This window comes from Nelumbo lutea, chromosome 3, assembly GCF_056320005.1.
Source record: "Nelumbo lutea isolate HS-2025 chromosome 3, American lotus-T2T, whole genome shotgun sequence".
Lineage (NCBI taxonomy): Eukaryota > Viridiplantae > Streptophyta > Magnoliopsida > Proteales > Nelumbonaceae > Nelumbo > Nelumbo lutea.
The window spans coordinates 93,210,895-93,236,945 of record NC_142686.1 but is presented as its reverse complement, the minus strand read 5'-3'; the positions used below and the strand labels follow the sequence as shown (position 1 = coordinate 93,236,945).

General features: G+C 35.4%; 1 protein-coding gene across 1 annotated transcript; it reads right to left on the bottom strand.

Annotated features, from left to right (window-relative positions):
* Positions 1–5,487: 5,487 nt before the first annotated feature.
* On the bottom strand, positions 5,488–16,260 carry LOC148866899 (persulfide dioxygenase ETHE1 homolog, mitochondrial-like). Its single transcript, XM_088977904.1, has 9 exons — positions 15,670–16,260; positions 13,482–13,610; positions 13,179–13,286; positions 9,407–9,541; positions 8,105–8,146; positions 7,930–7,989; positions 7,788–7,841; positions 7,126–7,150; positions 5,488–5,766 (listed from the first exon to the last, which is right to left on the bottom strand). Exons 1-9 carry the CDS (start codon positions 15,919–15,921, stop codon positions 5,675–5,677), a joined length of 897 nt encoding a protein of 298 aa, XP_088834030.1. The 5' UTR covers positions 15,922–16,260; the 3' UTR covers positions 5,488–5,674.
* Positions 16,261–26,051: the final 9,791 nt, after the last annotated feature.

Below are 26,051 nucleotides of genomic sequence, written 5' to 3'. Positions count from 1 at the left end.
AATGACGGGTCACAATTTTCTGTTCAGTTCTTGTAATGGTGCCCCTCGTGGGAGCAGAGCTTCAATAAACTGCAAACTCAAGACCCATTTACCTTCGTCTCGGCGTGCTCTTTCGTAGGGTCTGCAGCCTGGTCTGTGTGGAGTTACAGATGGATGTTCTTGTAATTAACTAATAACCAAACATATAATAAGAAAAGTTGGAAGACAGTCAGAGAGAGAGAGAGAGAGAGAGAGCAATAAAATATCTTTAGTTATAAACAAAGAAGATATCCTGTAGTTTGCAAAGCAGAAAATTACAGACCTTTGTCCTGAAAAGCAGTACAGAATGAATAAAGAAATAGAAAGTAGAGAACAACCCTTGTGGCAGAACATCTACATCCCATGTACTGCCAAAACCTGCAAATTAATGGCCTATAAAAGAAATGTAACTTGAAGCCAATTGCAGCCATGGCATCAAAATATATCTGTGTAATGGGACTAACTGACAGAAGGGTTCAACTTGGCAACTGGATTACACTGCCTAGGTACTCTAACTCTCCTCAGTCACTAGTTGTCTTCTAGGCAACAAGATACTTGCAAGAGGTCTCTCAGAAGGTTAACTACAGATAGAGAGGTTGTTCTGTTGTGTTGATCACATAACATGACAGGTAGAACCAAAACTGTGGAGGACCAGAGTTTGAGGCCCATAATCAGTGAAGGGCAAACTGAATTTCTATTTGGCATTAACCTGAAGAGTGTGGTCATATCAGGACTGGAATGAAGGATACCAATGAACTGTGGCATCCTTAAGTACTGGCTGACAAATCCAACAAATACGGGAATTGAACATGACCTAGATGTGTGGAAGATAAAAAATGTACATACAACATAATGGAGAGAAGAAAACACGGATTACCTTCCCAATACTTCCATTGGGGATGATAACACCATGCCATGATTCCAAGAGTCCATTATTGAACCAGTCTAAAGTAGGATTTGCACAGCGTGCTCACGGTTGGGCCTATTTTTGAAACCGAACTGATATTATCAGTTTCTGGAAAACCAGTAACCGAAGCCGATCGGTTAACCGGTTGACTGGCTCGGTTAACCATCAGTTTGGTTTGTCGGTTTGTCAGTTTTTTATATTTATAATATATAAATATAAGATAAAAAAGCTAGAAATATATATATATATATATATATATATATATATATATATATATATATAATATTATATTTTAAATAATAAATAATATATTATATATATTATAAATATATATACTTATATATAATACATATTTATTAATTTATGATATATAGAAAATATAAAATGTATATAAACAAATATATATATATATAATATACATAAGTATACACAAAATATATATAATATATATGTATTCCGGTCGGTTTAGTTAACCAAAACCGAATCGGTACCTTTGGTTTTTTAAAAGTACTGAACCAATCAGTTCGGTTAATCAGATTTTCAGTTTGGTTTTGGTCAGTTTTTAAGTTCAGTTCGATTTTTCTTGCTCATCCCTTTGAAACAATTCATCAATGATAGTATGTCAATGTACTGAAAGTAGACCTGTTCATAGACTAGGATTGGCATAGTTTTTTGCCAAAATTCGAATGGGCCTGGCCCAAAGCCCAAGACCGAAACAGTGTAAAGCTGAGCCCAAAACCCAGCCCGTAACTGAAAGGATATAAGTATATCATGGAGTGTAGTTGCCAAGACTTGGGCAAAGTCTTGTGTTGAACTTGGATCATTGGAGGATGCTATTCTATTCACACAGAGGCCAATAGGTTCTCTAAGATGACTTAACTTTATCCTTGCCAAACTCTTTTGTTTTGAAGTGGCAGGGCATATCTGTACAGGCTTCAGAAATATCTCTGACAGATTAGAGAGTTTGTGAATTTTTTTTTTTTTTTTTTGTATGGACTCTATGAAAATGCTGAATTTAACATGGGTGTGCCGAATCTAACATGGCCTTAACCGAAATTTTCGCTCGGGTTGGGCCCTGGGCCTGATGTGGTTCAGGTTGGAGTTTGGTTCAGCCCTTGCGTAGTTTGAACATGGTTCAAGCCAATCCTAACTGAACCTAACCAATCCTAATAGAGCCCCCACCCAAGCTTTGTAGCCGTGACTGGGAACATGGGACAGGAGGTGTTCTCTTTGCACCCGTGCATTGACAACACACAAATACGGGAGATGTTCCCCATGCACGGCTGCAATGTGCTGTGTAGGGATGTTAATGGATCGGGTTCAGCACGACCTTGCCTCAATCCTAACTCAACCCTACAGTGTCTCAACCTTAACATAACCCGACCCATCTTAAAATTACATAATTTTCAAACCTGGCCTAGGGTCTAACCTGATACCAACCCAACCTGACCTGCATTTCAATTGTATTTTTTTAATATATTTTGAAGGTCTAAAATTCATTAATTTAAGTTAGGAAATTGTCTTATAGATTCGAAGGTATCGCTTTTCTCATTTAAGTAAAGAAGAAAACCAAAACCAATATGTAAATAAATCTTGAACTTTAAGGTTATAGAGTTAGAACTCAAAAAGTTAAAAGAATACTTCGTATATATTCAGGGTATCTTGGCCTGAGGGGGCAGGCCAAATATGCTAACCCTTAGGATCGGGTCGGGTCAAGTCAAATTTACCATTTAACCTGACCCATTGACATCCCTAGTGCTGTGGGAGCAAATCCAAGTTCAAAAGAACCTCAAACCTTACTAACACACCCAAGTCTATTCAAGCTTGAGTTGTGTTAGGTTTTACCTTGGGTTGGGTTACAACCCAACCCAGGCTTCATCTCATCTCAGGATGGGCTAAGCCTCAGCCCGGGAGAAACTCTTATAGAGTCAGATTTGAGTTAGTCTAAAATCCAAGCTAAGCCACCAGAGTTGCAAGACTGTCTGTGATTTTCCTATATCTAGAATTAAATTTGTGTTTATCTTAGGATGGGCTGGGTCATTATGAATAAAAGGTCCATAGCGAATCTAGGATGACAAATCTTAATGGAGATATGCAATGTGCGTGTGGACCTAATGAGAAGAAAATACTTCCAGGACTCAAATTTCTTAAAAGCTTATCCTAAGAAACGAAACTCTTGGGGATGGAAAGAGATCCCCAAACTAGGTTTTTTTTTTATTATCATTGAGAGGACTCAAATGGAAACCTGGAAAAACATGGAAAAACCCTGCATAAGGATATTATTGACAAAGTTAAGGTAATTCCTGATATCCCTCTCTCACAACAACTAAATTCCTTATATTGGGATCCAAATCCTAGGGCAGATTTGCACTTAAATCTTGTTATATTATGTTATTAGGAAAAGCTAAGCTTGGAAAATTAATTACTTACTGGCCCAAAATCCAACTTCTTTTGTGGATTATAATAATCCACACTAGACTCCCTACTGAATCCTGATCAAGAATAGAGATGTAGAACCAAGGATGTTGACCAATTTGTCATTTGTCAAGAACATTATATAAATTGGCTTGCTAATTTGATTCTCAAAACTTCGTAGATTTTTTTTTTTTTTTTTTTTTAATTCTGAGTCCTAAGAAAGGAGTGCTTTTTTTTTCTTTTCTTTTTCTTGTTTTTAAGGCCTAAGGCAAATTCATTCAACAACCCCAACCCAAAGACAACCCCAGAGCCATTAAGTGAACTCCCAAGACCAAAGACCAAGTGATAAAATAAATTTTGATTTACTTGGGATACCCATATTTTGAACCTTGTCCCCACCATTCATTTACTTGGGCACTAGAACCAAACGCACTTCCATCCATTTGGATCCATTTGATGAGCTTCCCTCGTTTACAGAGAGAGAGAGAGTAGATCGTGGGAATAGAATGAATCATTTGAAAGTTGGAGACCCAAGTCCTAATAACTTTTTAAATTGTTTTCTTATTAGGGGTGCTCATCGTAACCAAATCGTGGGGCATTTTTTTGAACGGAATTGGTAGTACAAGTTTTTAGAAAACCAGTAATCAGAACTGAACTGAAACCAGTCGACTAATTGGTTGACCGGTTCGGTTTGTTAGTTTTTTGGTTTTTTATTTTTTATAATATATATTATAAAATATATATATAAATATATAATAAAAAATTATAAATATATATATATATATATATAAAATATTATATTTTAAATAATAAGTAAAATATAATATATTATAAATATATATTTATATATAATGCATATTTATTAATTTATAATATATAAAAATATATGTATACCTATCAGTTCAGTTAACTATCGGTTTTTGTATTAGTTAATCAAAACCGAACCAGTACTTTCAGTTTTTTAAAAACACAGAACCGAAACCAAACCGGCCAATTCAATTAACCAATTTTTTGGTTCAATTTTGATCAGTTTTTTTGATCGATTCGGTTTTTCGATTTTTTTACTCACCCCTACTTATCCTATATATGGGCACACACATGGATCAAACCATATGAACTGAACTGAACTATATCCCATAAAGTGAGCCTAGTCATACAAAAAGGATCAGGCCAACTCAAGCACCTGAGTAGAAGCGAATTGGCAAATAATTTACTTAAAAAAAATATTATTTGACTCATCTGAACTCAACATTAATCCAACCTATTTGGAATAAGCTTAATATAATACAAATTGTTTGCTTCTTGGTCATCCCAGTCTCTGATCTGGAAATCTAACATCAATTGAGAGACTTGAGAGAAATACGCCTTGCAAGATATAAATATGACAGGACCAACCCCTATAATTTGGAAAAAAAAAAAAAAAACTTCATTTTTCTTCATTTTATAAACTTTCATGCAGATGTTCCCGATGATTTAACATAGAAGTACAGAAGATATTTTCGATGATTTAACATACCAATACAGAGATATTTTTTGTGTAGTTGAATGCCATGTTCTTAGTGTCTTCATATGTGTTTTGCTTCTTGGGAAGAAGGGTTATGGGTAGAGATATAAATGGATCAAATTCAAATCAAATCAAGTAATATCCAAATTTGAATCCAATTAGAAAGTTCAATATCTGACAGGTATTAAGAATCAATGTCCAGGTTCGAATATATTTAAATACTCCAATATTCAATTCATTTCAACTGATTAATCATTTTAGGTAATTAATAAATATATAAAATAAATATTTCGCTTTTATAAATTATATTATATATATAAGTTATATAGAATATTTTAATATTTTATTTATTATATATAAAAATTAAATAATATGATATTCATATTATCCCAATTCGATTTGATTATGTTGAATCTTAAATTCAAATTTGGATTTTTGAATACCCTTGACACCCCTAGTTAGGGAAAGAGGGTGACTGAATATGGGCCTATGGACCTAACCCCTAGCATTTCCACCCAACATGGCAGTTCTCAGAAGTCAGATCCAAAACTTCTTTTTCATGCTTGTCAGCCTAAGATTTTACAATCACGACAAGGAATAGCCTCTATTAAGAAAAGAAGACAAGAGCAAACACAGCACACAATTTTAAGGATATATTTACATATGCATCACATTAAATTCATTCAATCATTCTCAATAGTCAATACTATTACCAAGAAGAAAAAAGCTTATTCTCAATACACGACTCATTCATCATTTTCACAAATTACCCAACTTTGTTTTCTACATACAGTAATGGAAGTTTAATCGGCTAGAGATAGCTCAAACGTCTATGCAGCTTTTCCAGTTGGCTCCTGTAACCCACAAACCATATTGGCAGGTACCGCAATATCCATCATCTTCGGATATGAAAGGTTCAAATCTGTATGACAAGTAATGTATACTCAAGTAAGAGGTTGAATTCTGTCTTATTATATTATTATCTAGAAAAGCAGGAAGAGATTAGTGCAAGGTTCAAAATATCAGTATCACAAATCTGTATGATCTTTCCTTCTTCTTCTTCAAAAAAAAGAAAAGACAAAAAACTGTATGATTTTTGTGATTTCTATCACAAAGCAATTTTAGGATATGTATTGCAAATTTGCAATAAACTTTGGATACACATGAGTATGTTGGAATGATCTGGATGTACAGACATTAGGAGAACTCACAAAAATTCTTCATATACATCAATGACATTAAATTTATGGCTAAAATTACTATAAATAAGGTACATTCACATAAATTATATATTCTAATGGTTTTTGTGAAATGTGAATTATTTAAACATACTTAGGAAATGTTGGGAAATGGTAGAAGTATTCAAGTATGCAATGTAAACTTTAGGGAACCAAAATAAATCTCATTAGCACTTAAAATAATGATTTTAAGGATTAATTAATTATTTCCCTTTTTTAATTTACCATTAATAATTAAAAAATTAAATTTAGTGATAAATAAGCTATTTTTTCTCAAAAAAGTAAAAGGTGGTATTAAAGTTAAAATTTAAAAGCATTTTGTCTTTAATGTTTTCTTGTAATATGGTGAAGCGGCAAGGACTCTTAGGTCAGGTTCAAATCCTTGCAGCCACGTATAATTTTTATACACATTTAAAATAGGACTATGGAAGTGTTAGAAAACATTAAATCTGTCGTTCAAAATCCACATTTGATAGAGAGATTTAAAAATTCAAAAACTCAAATCGGATGATGCATCAGCCCATCCATGGTATGTGTCAAGCAATACAAGCAGCACAGGTGGAATGACAATGAAAACCAGGCTATTCCACCTAGGGAAAACTTCGGTTGTTTGGAATAAACTACCTGGGCTATTTTAAAGCTTGATGTGCATGACATATTGCATGGAATGCCATGAAAACAAGGCTATTCCACCAGGGGAAAAGTTTGGCTGTTTGGAAAAAAACAGCCTGGGATGTTTTAAAGCTCGATGTGCATGACACATTAGCATGGATGTGGGGTAAAAGAGTAATTTCAATCTATATTCTTTTAATTAAAAAGACAAATATGGTACTGAGTGGTGTAACGTGTCATGTGCAGGAAGTCCCCAAACAGCCTATGCTATTTTATCCAAACAGCCAAAGTTTTTCCTTCCACCTGTGCCACCTGTTGGACAGCTTGGAAACTGATATGATGCGCCCAGTAGCAGGTGTATCATATCAATGTTTAAAACCTTGGATTAGAATGGTGCATCTCACGGATTCATAATATAGCTGAATACTTACTTTCCATTATGTTCTTGAATGTATCCTGCAAAAAGGAAATGAAGGATAGAAACAGTTAGAAGGTAAACTAATGATTTCAAGGAAAGAATTGGGAACAAATGAAAAAAAAATAAAAAGAAAAATAAGAAGTTATGAAGAAAAACAGAAAGAAATCACTTGCTAGTAAGTTCATAAGATCCCCATTTCTATTAGCATCAAGCTCATTGTTTCACAGCTTCCCAGCCAACCATCCTAGAAGCAGAATTCGGTTCAACTGTGGCTTTGTTTAATTCTTTATATTGATAAAAAATAAAGAATCCAGTTCAACAACCAGGCATCTATTTTTCTCATTCCTCTTTTGATGTATTTCCAAATATTTTGAATATTAACAATTCCATTCACACTCAAGCAACTAGAAAATCAAATAATTCAAAGTAAATAGGAAAACCCATCAAGGAGCTTTCCTCTTAGATGCATTAATATTCAATTGAGGAACTGATCCCATGGTTGAATAACGGACGTATTTGAGAATATTGTTCACTCTCTGAACGAAGTCTGGCAATGTATCCACTAAAATGAGAATAATGGTTTCCAATTCAATAACATATGGATATGATTGGCAACATTTCCTGAATAAAAGGAATCATGCAATAAATAGGGATGCTTTTTAGACAGAGAACTACCTCATCCTTTGTTAGACGAGGATTGTATAGCTTTTCCTCTCTCACAGTACTGACCTGATGATTAAAAAAAAAGGAATAACGTAATCAGCTATCTATTTATCATAAACATTTAAAGAAGAGGAGACATTAAATGTTTTCCTACAGTGTGTCCTTTGTAATCATGTGCAGGGTAGACCAATGTATCCCCTGGCAAGGTAAATATCTGCAGGAAAATTTTTGTTAGTATAAATATGGAATTTTATCTCTACTTCCTTTTCTTCCTCTTTTCCCCTTCTCAAGAAAATAAAATACTCCAAGGTCCAAGCTTGCATCCTTGCCTGTGAATGAACTGAGTCATAGAGCTGACTTGAACTTCCACCCTGCATGTAAAATATTGGCATTGATTATTTTCACTTTGGTTTGAAAATATGAGTTTGTAGAAGGGAAAAAAAAAAAAAACAGAAAAAAAGGCCTTCTGATAAAGCATATGCTCACATGGTATAGCTATCTGAAAGAGCAATTACAAAGCAATGTTAAAATTTCAAACTAAATGTCTGCTGAAGAAACAAAACTGATACAAAATCTAATGAATAGATAAACAATTAAAGAAAAAAGAAAAGAAAGGCATTTATATATTTCAATTCTCCATTTAGTACTATGTATATTTTCCATGAGCTAGTACAATTTTTCTTTCAGACCAAAATTATCTAATCCTTCAAGCAAAATTTCTAGATTGCACGTTTAAAATGAAAAATGACTATCAAGTATCAACATATATATATTTATATACACACACACACACACTTTGGTAAGGCGACGCCTAGGCGACTACTTGGCGGTTTTTCATGGTCACCTCGCCCAAACGCCCCAAGCTCTGCATACTAGGCGCTCGCCTGGAGACTTGAGCAGGCGACTACATACATATATAAAACTATTTTTTTTATTTTATTGGTTGTTGTATTCCTTTAAAATAAATCTGCTACATGGTATCATTTTAATATTAAGACAAGTACACAACTAATCTAATCTCCATTTCTTCATTCAATTGGAGAGGGAGGAGAACCGAACACTTAAAGCTCAAGCCCCAGCCCAACTCCATCGCACCTCAGCTCCAGCAGCGGCAGGTAAGTTTTTCTTTTTTCTTCTTCTTCTTCTTTTTTCTTTTCCAGATTTCAGACATTTTTTCCTTTTTTTCTTCGAAAAAACAGTCCACCAGTCCTCCATTTCTGTAGTCTGCACTCTCTTTCTCTTTTCCAAATTTCAGTCGAAAAAACAGGGGCTCCGCCAGTCCTCCCTTTCTTTTTTTTCGAAAAAACGGGGGTGGATCCTCAGTCATCCCTTTCTCCACTCATCATCATCATCATCTCCTCAGTCCTTCCTTTTCCAAATTTCCATCGCCTAGGCGCCTGGGCGCCCCATGGTCGCCTAGTCACCTTGACAACTATGGCCACGAGTTGTTGAGAAGGCTACTTAAATATCTCTGTTGCAGATCCTGCATTCTAACTGGATGGCCACTTCCATGCCTTATGATATCTAAAGTCCATAAATTGCCTCTTCTAAAACGAAAAACTATGATTCTTTTACATGCTCAACCATTCTTTCTTTGTGTTTAATCATTTAAAATTGCAATAGAAATTTACCTGAAAATCTGTTCTCCCACATCCACGTACGAGTAGGGCATCACCAGTAAAAGCCATCCTTGGACGAGGTTGATCAGGCCCATCTCCTGTAACATAGGTAACACAACCTAATGTATGACCAGGAGTGGCACGGACCTGCAAAGAATTCAGTCATAATTTTTATTAAGATGATGATGCACATTTTCCATGAAATTTAAATTATACTATGCACATGATAATAAAGGTGATAGCATGACCCATTGAAGGAAGGGGAGATATGCATTAAAGAAGGTGAGGAAGGGGGAGTATCGAGGGCAACTCATTTTGAGGGGCAAAAAGAAGGAAGCAATGAAGTAATAAAAGTCTAGTGGGGTTGGATGTGTTAGGTTTGAAAGATGAAGGGGAACCGGCATCTGTGAGTCTTCAAGTTGAAAAGGGACTAAGTGGGGCCTGTTTTAAGAAGAAAGGATTAGTGGCTGCAAGTAGAAGGGATCAGTGGGATAAGCCAAAAATGCTAAGGGCAAGGTTCAAAATATCGAAAACGCCAAGTGTATTGGAAAGGCAATTTTAAGAGACGTATCGGGATACACCTTGGATACGCATGCGTATCGGAGAAAAACTAAGATACACATAGATACGCTTGGAAACACTATAAATACTTTAATAAATAAAAAAAAAATAATCAATAACACTAAATATAAGACCTTAATGAGGTGTATATACATTAAATTGATATATTTTAATGGTTTTATGAAAAAATGTATTGTAGTTAATTATAACTTCACTAAAAATCCTATGCTTAACTATAATTTATAAATTATAATTCTTAAGTTTTAATGTTTTATGGGATGGGAAAAACCCAACTCTCCTATCCAACCATAAAACATGCATTGGCACAACTTCTAAGTGAAAATATAATTAATAATTATTTATTATTTAAATAATTATTATTTATTTCCAAAAATTATAAAAAAATAAATAAACATTATATAATATATTAAAAAAATATTTATTAAAGAAGAAATTTCAATGGCTTTGTGGATATGATAGATCATCCATAGAATTATAATATATTCAATCATTGTGATCAAATGATAAAATATAATTAATTAATTAATTATTTTTCAATTCTAAAAATAAAAAAAAATGTTAAAGAAAAAATTTCAATTGGTATGTGGATATGAGATCATCCATAGAATTATAATATATTCAATTATTGTGATCAAATGATAGAATATAATTAATTATTATTTATTTTTAGTTCTAAAAATATAAAAAATTAAAAAAAAACATTAAAAAAGAAATTTCAATTGTTCTATGGATATGATAGATAAATCAGTAGATCTAAAACATATTTAGTCTTTATAGGCAGAGAAAAAAAATTACATTTTCAAATTTTTTTTAATTTATATTTTCCCCAAATATCTTTATGAAATTTCCATAAATCTACTGATAACACAAAAAAGTTGTAATTTTGAATGTAAGAAATGTAGATCAACATAAATTTAAACAATCAAGAAAAAAAAAAGAAATCACAAGGTATTATAAAAAATTTGAAAACTTACCTATTTTTGCCATATTTTTTCAAACTCTGAAAAATCTTCAAAAAAAAATTAACAATTTACACTTGTTTCTTACAAATTTTTGCAAATCTAGAGCACTCTAGGAATGAGGTTTGGGGTTTTAGAGTCACTTGGGGGTGAAAGAAGGCTTATTTTAGGGAAAAGAAATTTGTTTTTTCCATTTATTTTTTTTAGTTTTTGGCCGTATCATTTTTGTCAATACGTCCCGATACACCCCTGATACGGGTCTGGTACACATGAAAAAAGATGAAACACCCGATTTCCATGCATATCATGTATCTATTTTTCAATACAGGGCGTATCGTATCGAAATTTTAAACCTTGGCTAAGGTTTTGAGTAGTGGCGGTAAAAAGGGACATCTTGTGAGGAGTAGGTCTGGGTAATTACCTAATGGGAAGAAAGAAACTGAGATGTCGAAGAAGTCTAAGCTCATGGAAGGTGGTGGCTCAAAGGCGTTAGCTATGTCTTGTGCTTCAGAAGTTTTTATTAAGGATGAAGAGATCAGTCTGTGTGGAGCTCCAGGCAGTTCTGTGCAGCAGGAGCTAGGTGTGAGCTCAAACTTAGTTCTTGTTCTGGACTGTAACGAGGTTCTACCCCCAGTACAATTTGCAGAGGCTTTGCTGAAGCTGGTGAGGGAGGATAGTGCAAGCAATCAAGGGATTGGATTTCTTGAGGTGGAGGACAATAATGTTTTCCAAAGGAATATCAATGTTTGACCAGTTGAGGACGTGCTAATCGGAAGGATTGGAGTTGATTTGGGAAGGAAAAGGTTGGTGTTGGATTGCATAGCGTCAGGTGAAGGTTTGGTAGCTGCAAAGAAAACAAGAGGACCAACTAAGTCTCATCTGGTGCTTGTTACTAAGGTTTATTCAAGGTCAAAAGAGGGCCTTGTGAGGGCTGGCCCGAGCAATAAATATAAGAGAGTTTTTACAAGAAGGGAGGGTGGTTTTAGAGCTTCAAACTACAAGGTTTTTGGTTATGTTATCTCTGATGACCAAATTATCATTATGGGAGTTCGGAAGCAGGGGAGTTGAAGAAGATTGGAGTACTAGAGGTGAAAGGGAAGGAGTGATGCAGTGAAACTATAATGAATGATGGAGTTTTGAATTCATACTGTGGGGAAAGAAAGAGCGGAGAGTTGGACTTAGGGAAACTAGTTGAGAGGGCCGTTGAAGTTGGTAAATCATTGGGTCTTTTCTTTTCTCTTGTTTGTTTGTTTGTTTTTTTTTTTTGGGAGGGGGGAGTGATGAGGCTTTTGCTAGAAGGGCTTTTGAAGAGTTTGAGAAAAAGAAAAGGGAGGAGAAGCAAAAGCGCAATACACAAGGGGAAGGTGGAGATGCGTGGGGTGAGGGTCAGGAAGAAGTTTCAGATGTGGAGGACTAAGTGCAATTGTTGGGTAGAGTTGTGGAAGTTTGATATGCTGGTTTTTACAGGGGTTAGATGCTGTTGTTTGAAGTGTTCAGGAGGGTTGGTTCAGAGATAGTCATCTTGGCCAGGGCTAGTGGTTGGCTCTGGATTTGAGCCGTAGGGTTGGTTTTTTTTTTTTTTTGTTGCGTTCTGTTGTGGGTGATTTCCTTCTTCCTTTGGGTGGATATCTTATCACCTCTCACTTGTAATCTCTCATTTTCTTTGTTAATGAAATGTCTCTTTTATTCTTCATCCACCCAAGCATGCATCAACTTAGGCATATACCAAAATGTGATATTCATGCAAACAATTCTCAAGTATCCAGATGATATCATTAATCATTGGATCTTCAATTTCATTTCTTACCACCGTCTCTAGTCAAGTAGAAACATGTTCATCTTGTAGGCACTGATAATAGAAACGTATGATGTCCCTTCCAACCTGTAGGACTTTAAATAAAATCACACTCAATTTATTATTTTTTTTACCACCCAACTTCAAAGTTTGGCCCATTTTGGTGTTGTGTTCTGTTTCACTCCAGCAAACAAGAAACAGAGAATATTTAAACAGAATCATCAAACAAATCCAGAATTTTGTAAATCTCCATGAATAATATTTAAGTTAATAATGAGAAGTAATCATATTGAGAAATTCGATTTTTTTTTTATTTCATGTTAGTTGATCATCATTAGGAACAGATGATACTTAAAATATCCAAATGGAAATGAAGAATGTAAATGAGCACATATCTAGTCTACTTATCACATGAACAACCAAATTTTGCAAAAGTCTGCGGGTATACCTCAAGAAAAAGATCTCCAAAGTATATCTTGTCACCATGTTCAACTAGAAGATCAGCTTTTGAATTGCTTGCTTTTGAAATGATAGACTTAACACCTGGGACCTTGCCCTGTACGGCCAAGGGGTTAAAAGAAAGATATGTATGGACAAATGCAGTTAAGTATAAAACATTGATGTAGAATAGTGCTTGGCCAAATTGAATTTTCTTCAGGATTTCCAATAAGAACATGCAGCACCCAAGAATTATTGGCAATGTTAAAAGACTAACTAGTCAAATATGATAACAAAAAGGAAACCACCAAACCTTTATCAAGCCAGTTCCTGTGACATGATCAGCATGGCAATGGGTGTTTATGGCATAAATTAGCTTCAATCCAAGATCTTTAACAAGAGAAAGGTCTCTGTCCACTGTCTTGTCTACTGGGTCAACCAACTGCAGACATGACTTAAATCAGCTTGAGCCTTAAACATGGCTTCAACGAATAAAGTAAAGCTAAGCAAACAGAAGTAAATGAAAATAGAAAACTAGCATAAAAATTCATGCAGAAAAAAATAGATCAACAAAAAAAGGAATCATATGCATGTTGGACAACATAGAGGAGTTAACCTTTTCACCAATCTAATAAGGAGGTGCCATTAGATTACTGATCAACAAGGTAAAATAAAAAGAAGGCTCCATTAGATTCTATGGTGCCAGACTATAGTCTAAACACACACACACGTCATAATCTGTACGGATATATGGTCACATCTCAGGTTTGCTCTGTCTGTGCATGTGATTTTCCATATTAAGTTAATATCCAAATATAACAGAAACAAACACTAGGGCTGCAAACGGTATCAGATTGTCCGAATTCGACCCTATTAAGGGTGATCTGAATTCGATTAGTTTACAATTTGATTAAATATGGATCCACCCCTATCTGATCCAATATAATCCGGTTCGATTCGATTAAGATATATATGCTCATATATACTTGAATTTTATATTATATCTATCAGTAAATTTGGTTAGATCATTGTATTTTCACTAGATTGTCATAGGTTCAAGTTTCATACGAGTAATTTTTAATTCATTTTGTTCATAAAATATAATCATTTTTTTTTGAGAAAGATAACTATTATATTCAAAAGAGGCAAAAAGGGGGGGATGTTCATAAAATATAATATTAAAGTCATTTTAGTTCATTATATTAAGTTATTAACAATGAATAATGTTTTGATAGCTTTTATTGTAATTTATTTATACTATTTAATATCAGGTTATAATCCAAATTCAATTCGAATCCGCTAGGTGCCTGATGGATACAATCCGATTCGAACTCAAATATAAAAGGAATTAAATTTGGACATACCTATATCCGATTTGATTTGATCCGTTTGCAGTTGGGATGGAGTTGGATGCTTGCCATTTTTAACGGATTTGATTCCCTAGTGAAGACCATTATTTTGGAGAGATTAAGGGGGAGATCATGAAAAGAGTAGTTGTTCATTAGTCACATGGGAACTTTGGGAGAAGCAAAATAAAAGGATGTTCAAGAAGAAATCAATGATCAAATCTTTTATTGAAGAGTCTTATTTTTTATGGCTTCTTCAGTTTCTGCTGAAATGGAGTTTAGGACATTAGAGGCCTAATTGTAATGAGATTCATCAGAATCACACAGCTGTTCCGAAGTTCAAACCCATCCCTCATCCAAACACTGCAGTCCATAAAACTCCACTGAGGAGGACGTTCCCCAGAAGTTTGATGGTAGCCCTTGGGCAATCCATGGTGCTATCACTCGAGCACCCTGGCCACTCTTGATTGATGATTTTAAGCAAATAATTAGAAGAACCTCTTTAGATGTATATTCTGATCCCCATAACCCTTTGAAGAAAATTCCAGTTATAATGTTGTGTAGCTCTCTCTACATGCAGCATACAATGTAGAGAGAGTCATTAATTGCTTATGTGTAAAAATAAGTCAAAACCAGAGCTTTAAACAGGATCCAATAAAACAGAATTTTTTGCGAATATATAAACAGTACCGATCCCACATATTTCACCATGCTTCTAAATTGCAAAATTTGAATAATGAAAATTTCCATTTGGAAGGGCGAAAATGAAACTTCATGAAGTTATTACTCCGCGAAGTCAAACAATTATACAAACCACTAAGCAACAAAAGACATCATAGAACACAAAAAGAATCAACAAAACTGTAAGAAACATGCAATCACAGAGAAGGCATTGCATCCAATCACAGAGAAGGCATTGCATCCAATCAAATCAACTGCTAAACCCGCACATTCCTCACGATTGCTTTTTCTTTTTTTTTTTTTTAAATTCACGTAAAGAAGTGAGAAAGCCATATGCTTCATAAGTAGTAATAACAGATTGCGACAATAAACACTTCAAAACAAAACAAGCATAACCAATTAAACAGAAAAACATCATTCACGAACGAACTCACTGAAAGAAGAACCCTATATTTCAAGACAAGAAGCCCTCACCAGAGCCGGCTTGTCAGGGTGAGCGACATCGGCAAGCAAGTAGGTGTAAGTGGAAGACTCCTTCTCGAAGAGTTGACGAAACAGAAGCCTAGACGATTGAGAAGACGAAGTGCAACACCCCATTTGCGATCTCAGGTTCGTAGCTGATGTTCCCGAGATCGAAGGAAGCGAGAATGCTAGGGTTTTGGCCGAAAGAGGATTGAAAAGATTAGACGGAGGGATCGAACTGCGGAGGAGATGGAAGCGAATCATTTGGCTTAAATGGTGGGTGACGAATCTCCTGTAGCTATGATTAGCTTAGAAACTTCCTCAAACTTTTTCAGTTTTTCTTTATTCTTGTTTTGTAAGACTCTTGTCTTCGTCAATTGAAGCTCATTCTCCACTCGCCATTGCGTTTGCTTTACTGACGCACCTGATTTTCTTATCTTTCCCACCAGAGAGGCAGTCTTTCTCTCTCTCTCTCTGAGACAATTTGACAAACAGAAGTCAGAAAACTACAGTACTTTAATCATAACTTTTTTTGTCAAATTTATCCCTGCTACCAAAGACGATAAATGATACATTAGCTGAACGCAATTGCTGATCCGCATCAGTCATAATTCATAAAATACATCGGCTCACTATCCTTCAACGGATGGGCCCTACTGCGAGATGTGAGGTGATCGAATTCGAATCGGATCAGGCAATATCCGAATTCGAATTCGATTAAAAAAATTGATATTGAAAATTAATATTTAAATTTTAATTTGATTAAATATTTGAATATTTAATTCAATTCGAATTTAATTAATTAATTATTTTAGATAATTTAATTATTATATATATAAATTATATAAAACATTTAAAATTGTATATATTATATATAAGAATTAAATAATTGGTCGAATTCGGATATTTATCGAATTGAATAATGTCATATCCGAATTCGAATCCGATTAGCTATTCGGCATGAAAAGGATATCCGAATATGACCGGTTAAATATTCGAATTATCCAAATTCAATTTGATTATGTCGAATCTCGAATTCGAAATCGAATTTTCAAATATCATTGACACCCTTAATTGGAACGTGTTTTGTTAGCACTTCCCATTCAACCTTTACATAAGGTTGCAACTTGGTTCAGGTTGGCCCGAACCCAACCCTAACCGAACTCAAGGGTTGAGTTGATGCTCAAGTTATGGTTAGGGTTGAAATTTATGAACCCGATTTTACTTCGGGTTAGGTTAGGGTTGACCCCTCTTCGGACAACCCAAACCTGATTTTATAGTACATATCATATATAAATGTATATTATATATATGATATATAATACAATGCATGATAGTTGTATAGCCTCCATTACATACTATCATTTATTTTTTTAAGATAATCACTTCACTTAATCCTAATTGGAAATACCAAAACCTTAATAACATATTTTATGTTTTTTTGAATATTTTATTCTTTACCTCCTCTTTGTTGTTTGCCACCCATAGCTTGTTGCCCATAAAAGATCTATTATAAGTCAATAATAAACTATAGTCATTTCAAACACTTTTTTTTTTTTTTGAATTTTGTACTTAAGGAACCGGTAAAAACATCAATAAACAATTATTAATAAAGCATATGATTAATATATGTAGTGAAAGTTGCATTAAGAACTAAGATTAAGAAGTTCTATGAGATTTTAAGGAATGGGAAGAATGTTGGATTGGGCCCAACCCGAAGTTGGCTTCAAGTTGGGTTAGGGTTAAAGGAATTTAGTTAGGATTAGGTAGGTTGGGTTGGGTTAGGGTTGGGATTTAGAACTTAGGGTTGGGATAGGGTTGGTCTCAACCTGACCTAACACAGCTTGACTTGCAACCCTACTTTTATGCAGGCCATGGAGTTCACTTTTGCTATAGCATTGAGATTTTCTACCAATAAAACATGTTCCAACTCTCTACCAACTTGATCTAACGCTGCACATCTCACCATGAGAATGTGCTGTATAAGATGACATTAGTAGAGGGTTGAAACGTGTTTTGTTGGTAGGTGATCTGGACTCTTTGCTATGATACCATTTAAGCAGGGCTAAAACAGAAAATCATGGTCTTAGATGTACTCGAATGGCCTTGCCAAATAGTCATTTCATCTAATTGAAGGTAGGGCCATGGCAACAAATCAAAGACTTTTATTTAATTGTTTTGACTTTCAACGCAGGGCGAGAGCAAATGTAGGTTGGGCGCCATGTAATTTGTCATTGGTTTGGAATTTATTATTGGTCCAACAACTTGTTATACAGCTAAGGGTGTGTTCTTTTTTTGGATTTTGAGAGGGTGGAAAGTTGGTCAATGGGATTTTGGTTCCCATTGACCAGGTCCCATGTTCATTTCTCAGATTTATGTGAGGGTCAGGTAAGTGATACCCATCTCATACATGGGTAAATAACTTTCCCACCTAGGGGGAAGTTGCCAACACTTGAATGAGACAAAAATGTCCCTTTTAATAATTGATTTTTATGGCTAAAATGGTCATTACTTTATTTATATGAGAAATTAAAAAACATGGATGAATACGTTTAGCTAGGTAAGTATTTCCCAGAAAAAAAAAAAAAAAACTTACCCTGAAAACTGTATTTAATCGGATGAATAACTTACCAAAAACGAAGAGGGCCTAAAAGCGTTCAACCAATCCCAATAAGCCAAAGTGAATTCAACGTTTTTGGGTAAATGGCTGCTAGATAAGCCGTTTTATCGAAAAATAGTGTTAAAAATGCAAATGAAATGTACTATAAATATTTATTGCTATGTTACTCGAATACTATGCCGTTTTGTTTTTTTCAGAAAAGTGTATTTAAAATTGTTTGTCAATCAAAAATTTGTTTATAATATTATTGCATCTCCTTAATTGGCAGCAACACCTCAAACAATATTCATGGTCGTTTTCATAGAAAAACGACAATTCAACACTCTGGCAATAGTACCAAACACCACCTTCATAAAATGTGACCGGTGATCCTGTTTTCGAAATCTTTATAGTTAATTAATTCTTTTTGCCTTTTTTCTCATTTTATTTACAAATAGAAATACTAGTTAAACCCTCCACGTGGCAAATATAGCATTGAAATCTAATGATATTTTTCTTGTCATATTTGATTCACACTACCTCGTTTTTTCTTAAAATCCAAAAACCCATTTTTGTTTCTTTTTCTTTGCCTTGTCTTGCTTTAGAGCTGCCAACCGGACACGGTTAAATCCAAATTCAGTGTTAATATTTGGATTTGAATTGATTATTTATTTATTTATTTGAATAACGGATTTGAGGGTTGATTTTATAAACATACAAATTCAAATAAACTTTGCTAATAAATGCATATTAACCTTATACAATTAAATTGGAATTGAATATTCAGATATCATTTATAGCCAATATTAAAATATCGATGCAAATTGCATGAACCATATGAATTGAAGCATATAGCTTTTTAGGGTGTCTAATACCTTAAATACAAGGATTTTTTATTTTTGAAAGCTGAAATAATTTCAGTTCATGAATACTGATCAAACTCGGATTCCGTCCTTATAAGACTATGCTTATACCGTTCTCATAGCTACTTGTAATTGTGCATTGAGAATATCTCTCAATGAATAAAAACATATAAATATAGAAATATTTTTAATACACGAATATATTTATGCCCCTTTGAATTGTACAATATGCAATGTTTATGTAGTATTGAGTGTATTTAAGTGTATTTAATACATGGTTTTCAAAACCGGATCGTACTGGATGGTTGGATTAAGTTTCTTTTCACCCTAAAACCGTTTTTTTTTTTGTCCAAAAACTGTTTACTTGGCTAATGATTCGCTGACCTGGGCAGTTAAACCATCCAACTATCGATCCAAACAGCGGTTTTTGGCCATTTTTATTATTTTTATTTTTTAAATCAAAATAGATTATCGGTTCGAACAAGACAATTGGACTATTCAACCTCCATAATGGTTCCCTATCTGATCCAGTTTTAAGAACGTTATTTAAAGCTCTCATTCTCCGTAATTGTAATTCCACTCAGTGTTACGGGAAAATATGCTCTCCTGAGTTTTGTTTAGATTATTAACCAGGTTAGGGCAAAATGGGAAAAGCAAGAGAAAAAAGAATTCTAGAATCTACTATTTTCCGTGTTGTGCCATTCAAGGTGGGAAAACCAGACTACATGGAATGTAAAAAAGCATCCACTTTTGTATTTCTAATCATTCCATTACCCACCAAATTGCGGATTCGCAACTTCACTCCCAATCCTTACATAGCCTTGCTCAACAAGGGATATATATGAATGGGGTTCTAGAAAGCATCATTTGCCATATATTTTCACAATTTCACATTGGAGTGGAAAGAAATCATATACCATGCCATCATCACTTCACTTCACACCATCAAAATGATGTCACTAGATTCTAGATTTATGCCCATGTTAAGTTTCTTCAATTTCTTACTTTATACTATGAGAGAGGGTTTTCATTTAACATTTTTCCAAACAATCGATGGTTCAATGGATACTTTCTTCCTCATTAGTTCAGTCGGTCACTCGGCATCCCTCCATTTGAGAAGGCGTGGGTAAGGGTGTCGACGGACCGGTTTTGGATGGATTTATCTGGTCCAAAATATTTATTAGATTGGATTAGATTTGAATTAAATTTATATTGAATTGGGTTGGATTAAGCCAATATCTAGTTCATTGATATAAGAATATAGGTGTCAATGAACTGGATTTGGGTTAAAACCAATCTCAATAATTAAACACAAATTTGAACAAATTAGATGGTCCAAACATTAAATTGATCCAGTCCAAAATAATCCAAAATATTCATTGAATTGGATTAGACCTAGTCCATTCCTCACATTGGACTGGATAGGATTAGACCAAATCCAATCCAATTGACACTCCTAGGCGTGGGTTATAAGTTCAAAAGTTCAAATTTGAATAAGAAAAGGCTCTCCGTGTAAGAGAATCCTGGTGGGTTGGTATTTACATTATTCTCACCATTAACCCACTAACCCCACTAATTGGGTCTAGCATATAGTGCCCCACCTTTATTGGGTCAAAGCCGTGTTCCAAAAAATAAGAAAAAGAAAGTGATCTCTCATTGACCAAGTCATGCACACCCATTGACTTGGAAATTCAGACAATAAAAAAACTATACTATTTTTTTTTTTAATTTTTTGTTCAATAAATGAAATGGATGATTATGAATACGTAGGGAAATAAAATTATACATATTGAATATTCTCGAGAAGTTATTATTCAACAAATATTAAGTGTGTGAAGAAGGATGATTATGAATACGTAGAAAGTCTTTTGGGAATGGTTCAACATTTCTTTCATTTTCTTTTTTAAGTGTTGGACACGTTTTTTTGGAAACCAGACCCGAATCCAGTTGAAAGCTAACCAATTACTCGTTTTGAGATTGAACCGCGCAATTAGACTTCAAAAACCAAAATCAAAGCTGGATAGGGTGTTTGATTTTGCTGATGTGGCAGTTGTTTTGTTTTTAAAAACAAAATCAACCATGTTGTCAAACACCCTAATTCATTGCTCAATCCAGTTTTCAAAATATTGGTACAGAATTTTAATCCATTTTCATATATTTATAAAAGAGTTTTTTTTTTTTTTTTTGAGTAGGTATCATTAACAAAACTATAGACAAACTAAATGAACCAAAATTTGCATTCTTCTCATTTGCATTCTCATGCATTCATAATGGCTCAGTTTGGAAGGAGTACAAATACAAATAGGTGTGCAAAATCTTATATTTTGTATTATTTTGTATGTATTTATATTCTTTCCAAACTGAGTTATTATAGTGCAAATGAAATAGTATTGCAAACAAATAGAGCTTAAAAGGGAAAAAAAAATTTTAGGAGAATTGGTGATTATATGCTAGATGGAAAAACTTACCCATGATGAGAAGTCAAGATGCAAGACTAATTGACTTGGGCAATAAAACTTTGTTAATGATATTTTGGGCAAAAGGTCTCCTCATTTAGACTAATTTGAGAAGACTTATAGAAAACCATAGTAGGAAAAAGAAGACTTTACACGGTCAATACACTTAAACCTAGAGTGTAATGTAGTTTCAACTGTGTTAGACTTTTGTGAAAAAACAAATGAATGCAATATTGTTGTTGAAATACTAGTAAGGTTCCGTTTGTTTGCGGTATAAATGCCTTATTGGGGTATTTATGTATTTTGGTTCACGTTTGTTTGAAACGTAAAATGGTAATGATTATTAGAATAAAAATGTATTTTCTGACAATTTTGTACTCTGAGAAGAGAGTATTACTGTACCTATCTTTTGTATTTTGATAATTAACTTTTTTACAAAAGTTAATGCATTAGAGCATAAGATAGTTGGAGCATTTAATGATGGACCCACACTTTTGTATTGATTTCAAACAAACAAGGTGAATGCAAAAACAATTAAAAATGTGAATCGTATTTGCATTCATGAACTGAATAATGGGTAAATATGTAGTGTACATATTTGCATTTGCATTGCAACCAAACGCAGCCTAAGGCTCAGCTTGGGAGGAATACAAATACAAATATGTAGAATGCAAAACCTTGTATTTAGTATGTATTTGTATTATATATATTTGCATTTTTACTCTTTCATAACTAAGTCTAAGCAAAGATTTTTTGCAACTTGTTTTATTTTCCATTTTAGTTGCAAAAAGTTGGTTTTTTATTGGCATTTCTCTTTGTTGTTATTTTGATTGTAAATTGGATTTTTTTTGGGGAAAATTCCATTTTAGTACCCTGAACTTTGGGCTTAGTGTCAAGTTAGTAATTGAACTTTCAAATGTGTCATTGCAATGCCCAAACTTTCAAAAAGTGGCAATTTAGTCCCTATCGTTAACAGCCCATCAATTATCTTTTCATGTGATGATTTGTGCAACTTTAAATTTTCAAAATGTCAAAACTACCTTTGAAAACAAAACATTGTTCATTGTTTTCTACCTTAAGATTTAACCATAATAACACTGAGCCATAGATTAACCTGATGAAAGAACAACATACATGAATTAATGAATTCAAACCCATGAACACCGGTGCACATACAATCAGAACCATCAACACTTAGGCCCTGTTCGGTGCCTCTGATCTCGGCCATGTTCGATGCCTCTGATCTCTTAACGCTGAAGTGGTTTTGTACCACTTTACTAATATCGACTACACATTAAATTAAAGATATGATTATTATCACTTTAACTAACTTGCTAGGAATGCACCATAAATTTTGCCATAAAAGAAAGATACTAAATTAGGATTATCAATGTAGTATACTAATATATACATTCAGACATTTACATATAAGAAAAACCGATCCCAACCCAGGCATGATATGATATGAAAACCATAACAAATCCAAGAATAATTGGGTCGATTCTGTTTGGTTCTCTCAGGTGACAGATATATCGAATCCATTGACAGGTAAGATAACATTTCTGATCTTAGTATGTAACCTAACTAATGGGTTATCTAGGTGTATATTTGTCATCGATGCCGTTGCTCCAGAAAACAGCGACACATCAGTGCCATATCGGAAAAAACGGTGCTCCATGAAACATTTGTTTGTTTGGAACAGTTTTTTTTCCATAAAAAGTGGTGTTTCAAGCCACGCCTTAGAAATTGAAAAGACGTGACTTGAAGGAATGCCAAATTTAGCGTTTCCTAGAGCTGCAACTCGCTGTTGCCAACAACGACATGAAGTGGCAGTGATATGGCATTGAATACTAGGTACCAGTGCTGAAAACGTTTCCTAGAGCTTCGGTACCAAACATAAATTATTACTGTTGCTCCAGAAAACATCATACTTGACAACAACGTTTCCAAAAAAGAAAATATACAATTTTCTAAAAAAACAGTGTTTCCAACTCACACATCAGCCGCATCCAAGCCAAATATATACTAGAGAGATGGTTCCACTTTCTTCACTTGACTTGCAACCAAAGTGAAAAGCTAAGTTATCAAATAACATGCATGGAGTCCGGGATATGTATTTTTTTTTTCTCTCTTTTTCTCTCTTTTGTAATTACAAATAAATTTCATTGAATGAGGGAAAGCGTGGTGAAAAGCAGAATTATTCAAATAAGTTTAGTTATAGGAGTGACTGTTCATTGAGAATGATACGAGCTGGGAGAGATCACAATTCACACACATGTTCATGGGTCCCACCTAGGGATAAATCCAGCTTATGAGAGGATCCCAACCATCCAATCTGTCGACTTTGTCTAATTTGCCCATTTAATAAATGGTTCTAATGCTTGCGCAAATCCAATGTGGTTGACTTTTAAATCCTTCAAAGCCAAAGGGGGAACAGGCGAACAGCCTCCTCCAAGTGAAACCATGCATGTTTCCTCAAATGTTGTATACATGTGCCATTGCTTGGCAACTCTTGACCCGACCCGACCCGCCTCACCCAGGTTTTCCCATCTCCCGTCGGATCCTTTCCATCTCCAACGTAACGCCATATTGAAGCCCAAGTTTAAACCTCCCTCGCCCTACTCTGACCCGACCGATCCGACCCGATTATTATAACCCCATTCATCTCTGAACCAATTTTCAATGGTAAAGAACTAAAGATAGCTATATAGAGTATTAAACCTCAAAATTTGTGTATGTCTCCAGTATCTCCTTCCTTCATGGCTTTGGAGATGGGTTCTGTTCCTTGGTGCTTTCTGATGTAGCGTGTTTCAGGCACTCCTAGCTGACGTTGACTGGCTTCTTGCTGGCAACGGGCGAGACTTGAGAAGAGGAAATGTAGGATTCCCAGGGGTTTTTCCGGTGGAAATACTCCGATGCTTAAGTTAGTACTGTGTAGGGGAAATGAAAGGAAAAACGAGGGCTAAGAGTGTAGGTCGCGCAATGTTCCTGTACTCAAGAGATTTTTTTAGTCTATTCTTTCGGAAGAAATTTCTCCTCTGTTCTGAGGACTTTTATAGGGGCGCTCCTTGGGGGATTGGGTGTAACCACCACCGAATCTCCTGCCACAGCCGTTATCTGCCAGGGCTGCGCAGGTGGCCGTTGGGGCGTACTCCTTACCTGGGCGAGTGACACGTCTCCAAGGTGACAGGCACGCCTCCACCTACTGAGAGACGTGGGTGCAGACTGCCGAAAGGACAGGGACTATGCCGTCAGTGGGTGATATGGCGCAATCTGACTGGTACGGCCTGTCAGATAGAAGCTCATTGCGGAATGCTCGTGCGATCCCTTCGCGAGTTACTTTGTAGCGAGTTAGGAATGTTTCAGGAGTGCCATTAGTAAACTATTCTTCGGGACTTCTTGTCCGCTTGGGAGTTCAGGCGAGTTGGTTTTCTTAGTTTGCAAGCTGAAGCTGCCTCGAAATATTCCTTTGGGGGTAGCTCGGGGAACCGAGAGCTCGTGTTGTGGCGAGCTGCTTTAGGGGCCTATTACTTAGCTATACCGGACCACGATGCTGAGTTGTCGCTTACATCGGGTCAGTGTCCACGTGTCGTTGTTTCATAGATCGGGTCAAATCACCCTTCATCAATTGCCCCCCACTCCTCGGGCTAAGAGTATTGCCTTAGCGTGGGGAGTTGATGAAGCGTGATGGGCTGATTTGGCCAAAATTCAGACTTGATTGACAATCCCCATTAAATGCATTTGCGAGAATCAAGAGATCTTCTGTCTTCCCTGACTTTTCGGATTTTGAAAACATGCTGAGGTGGCCTTTAATTCCGAACGTCATGTGGCTGCGACTACCTCGATCGTGGAAGACGTACTGCCAATCGCCTTCAGTTTTCAGGAGGCGGGCGGTCAGGAAATCTGCAGACCGTTGGATCTGCTTTGACCCGAGCCGTTAGTTTGAAAGGGCGGGGGCTATAAATAGGGCCCCCCCTCAGGCCCTACCTTCTTCCACGTCGTCCTTTGGATTCTGAGGTCGCATACTTCGCCTAGCTTTCTCGAATTCTTCAGTTAGTTCCTTTCCATCTTACTCTGGTGAGTCCCAATCGCCGTCAGCCATGTCTGGGTACCCACATCATGCTTATCGCAGGGGCGATAGCCAGGATGACGACACTCCCTCAAGCTCGGGGGGAGCCTGGGAGCGTATTCCGGAGGCTCGGGAAGCCTTTGGCGATACTGCATCTACTTCTAGGGGAAGGGAGCCAGACACCTTTGGCCCTTCCTTAATGACAGTGGAGAGACTCAGGTCTCTGATCCGTTATTTTCGTCTCCCTGGGGACCTGGTTTATAGCCTCCCTACTGGCAACTTCCCTTGGGAGCATGGTCCCAATGACATAGTAATTTTTCAGGAACAGCTCAAGGCCGGTTTGCGTCTCCCCTTGCACCCCTTGATAGTGGAGGTGCTAAATCACTTTAACGTCACTATTGACCAAC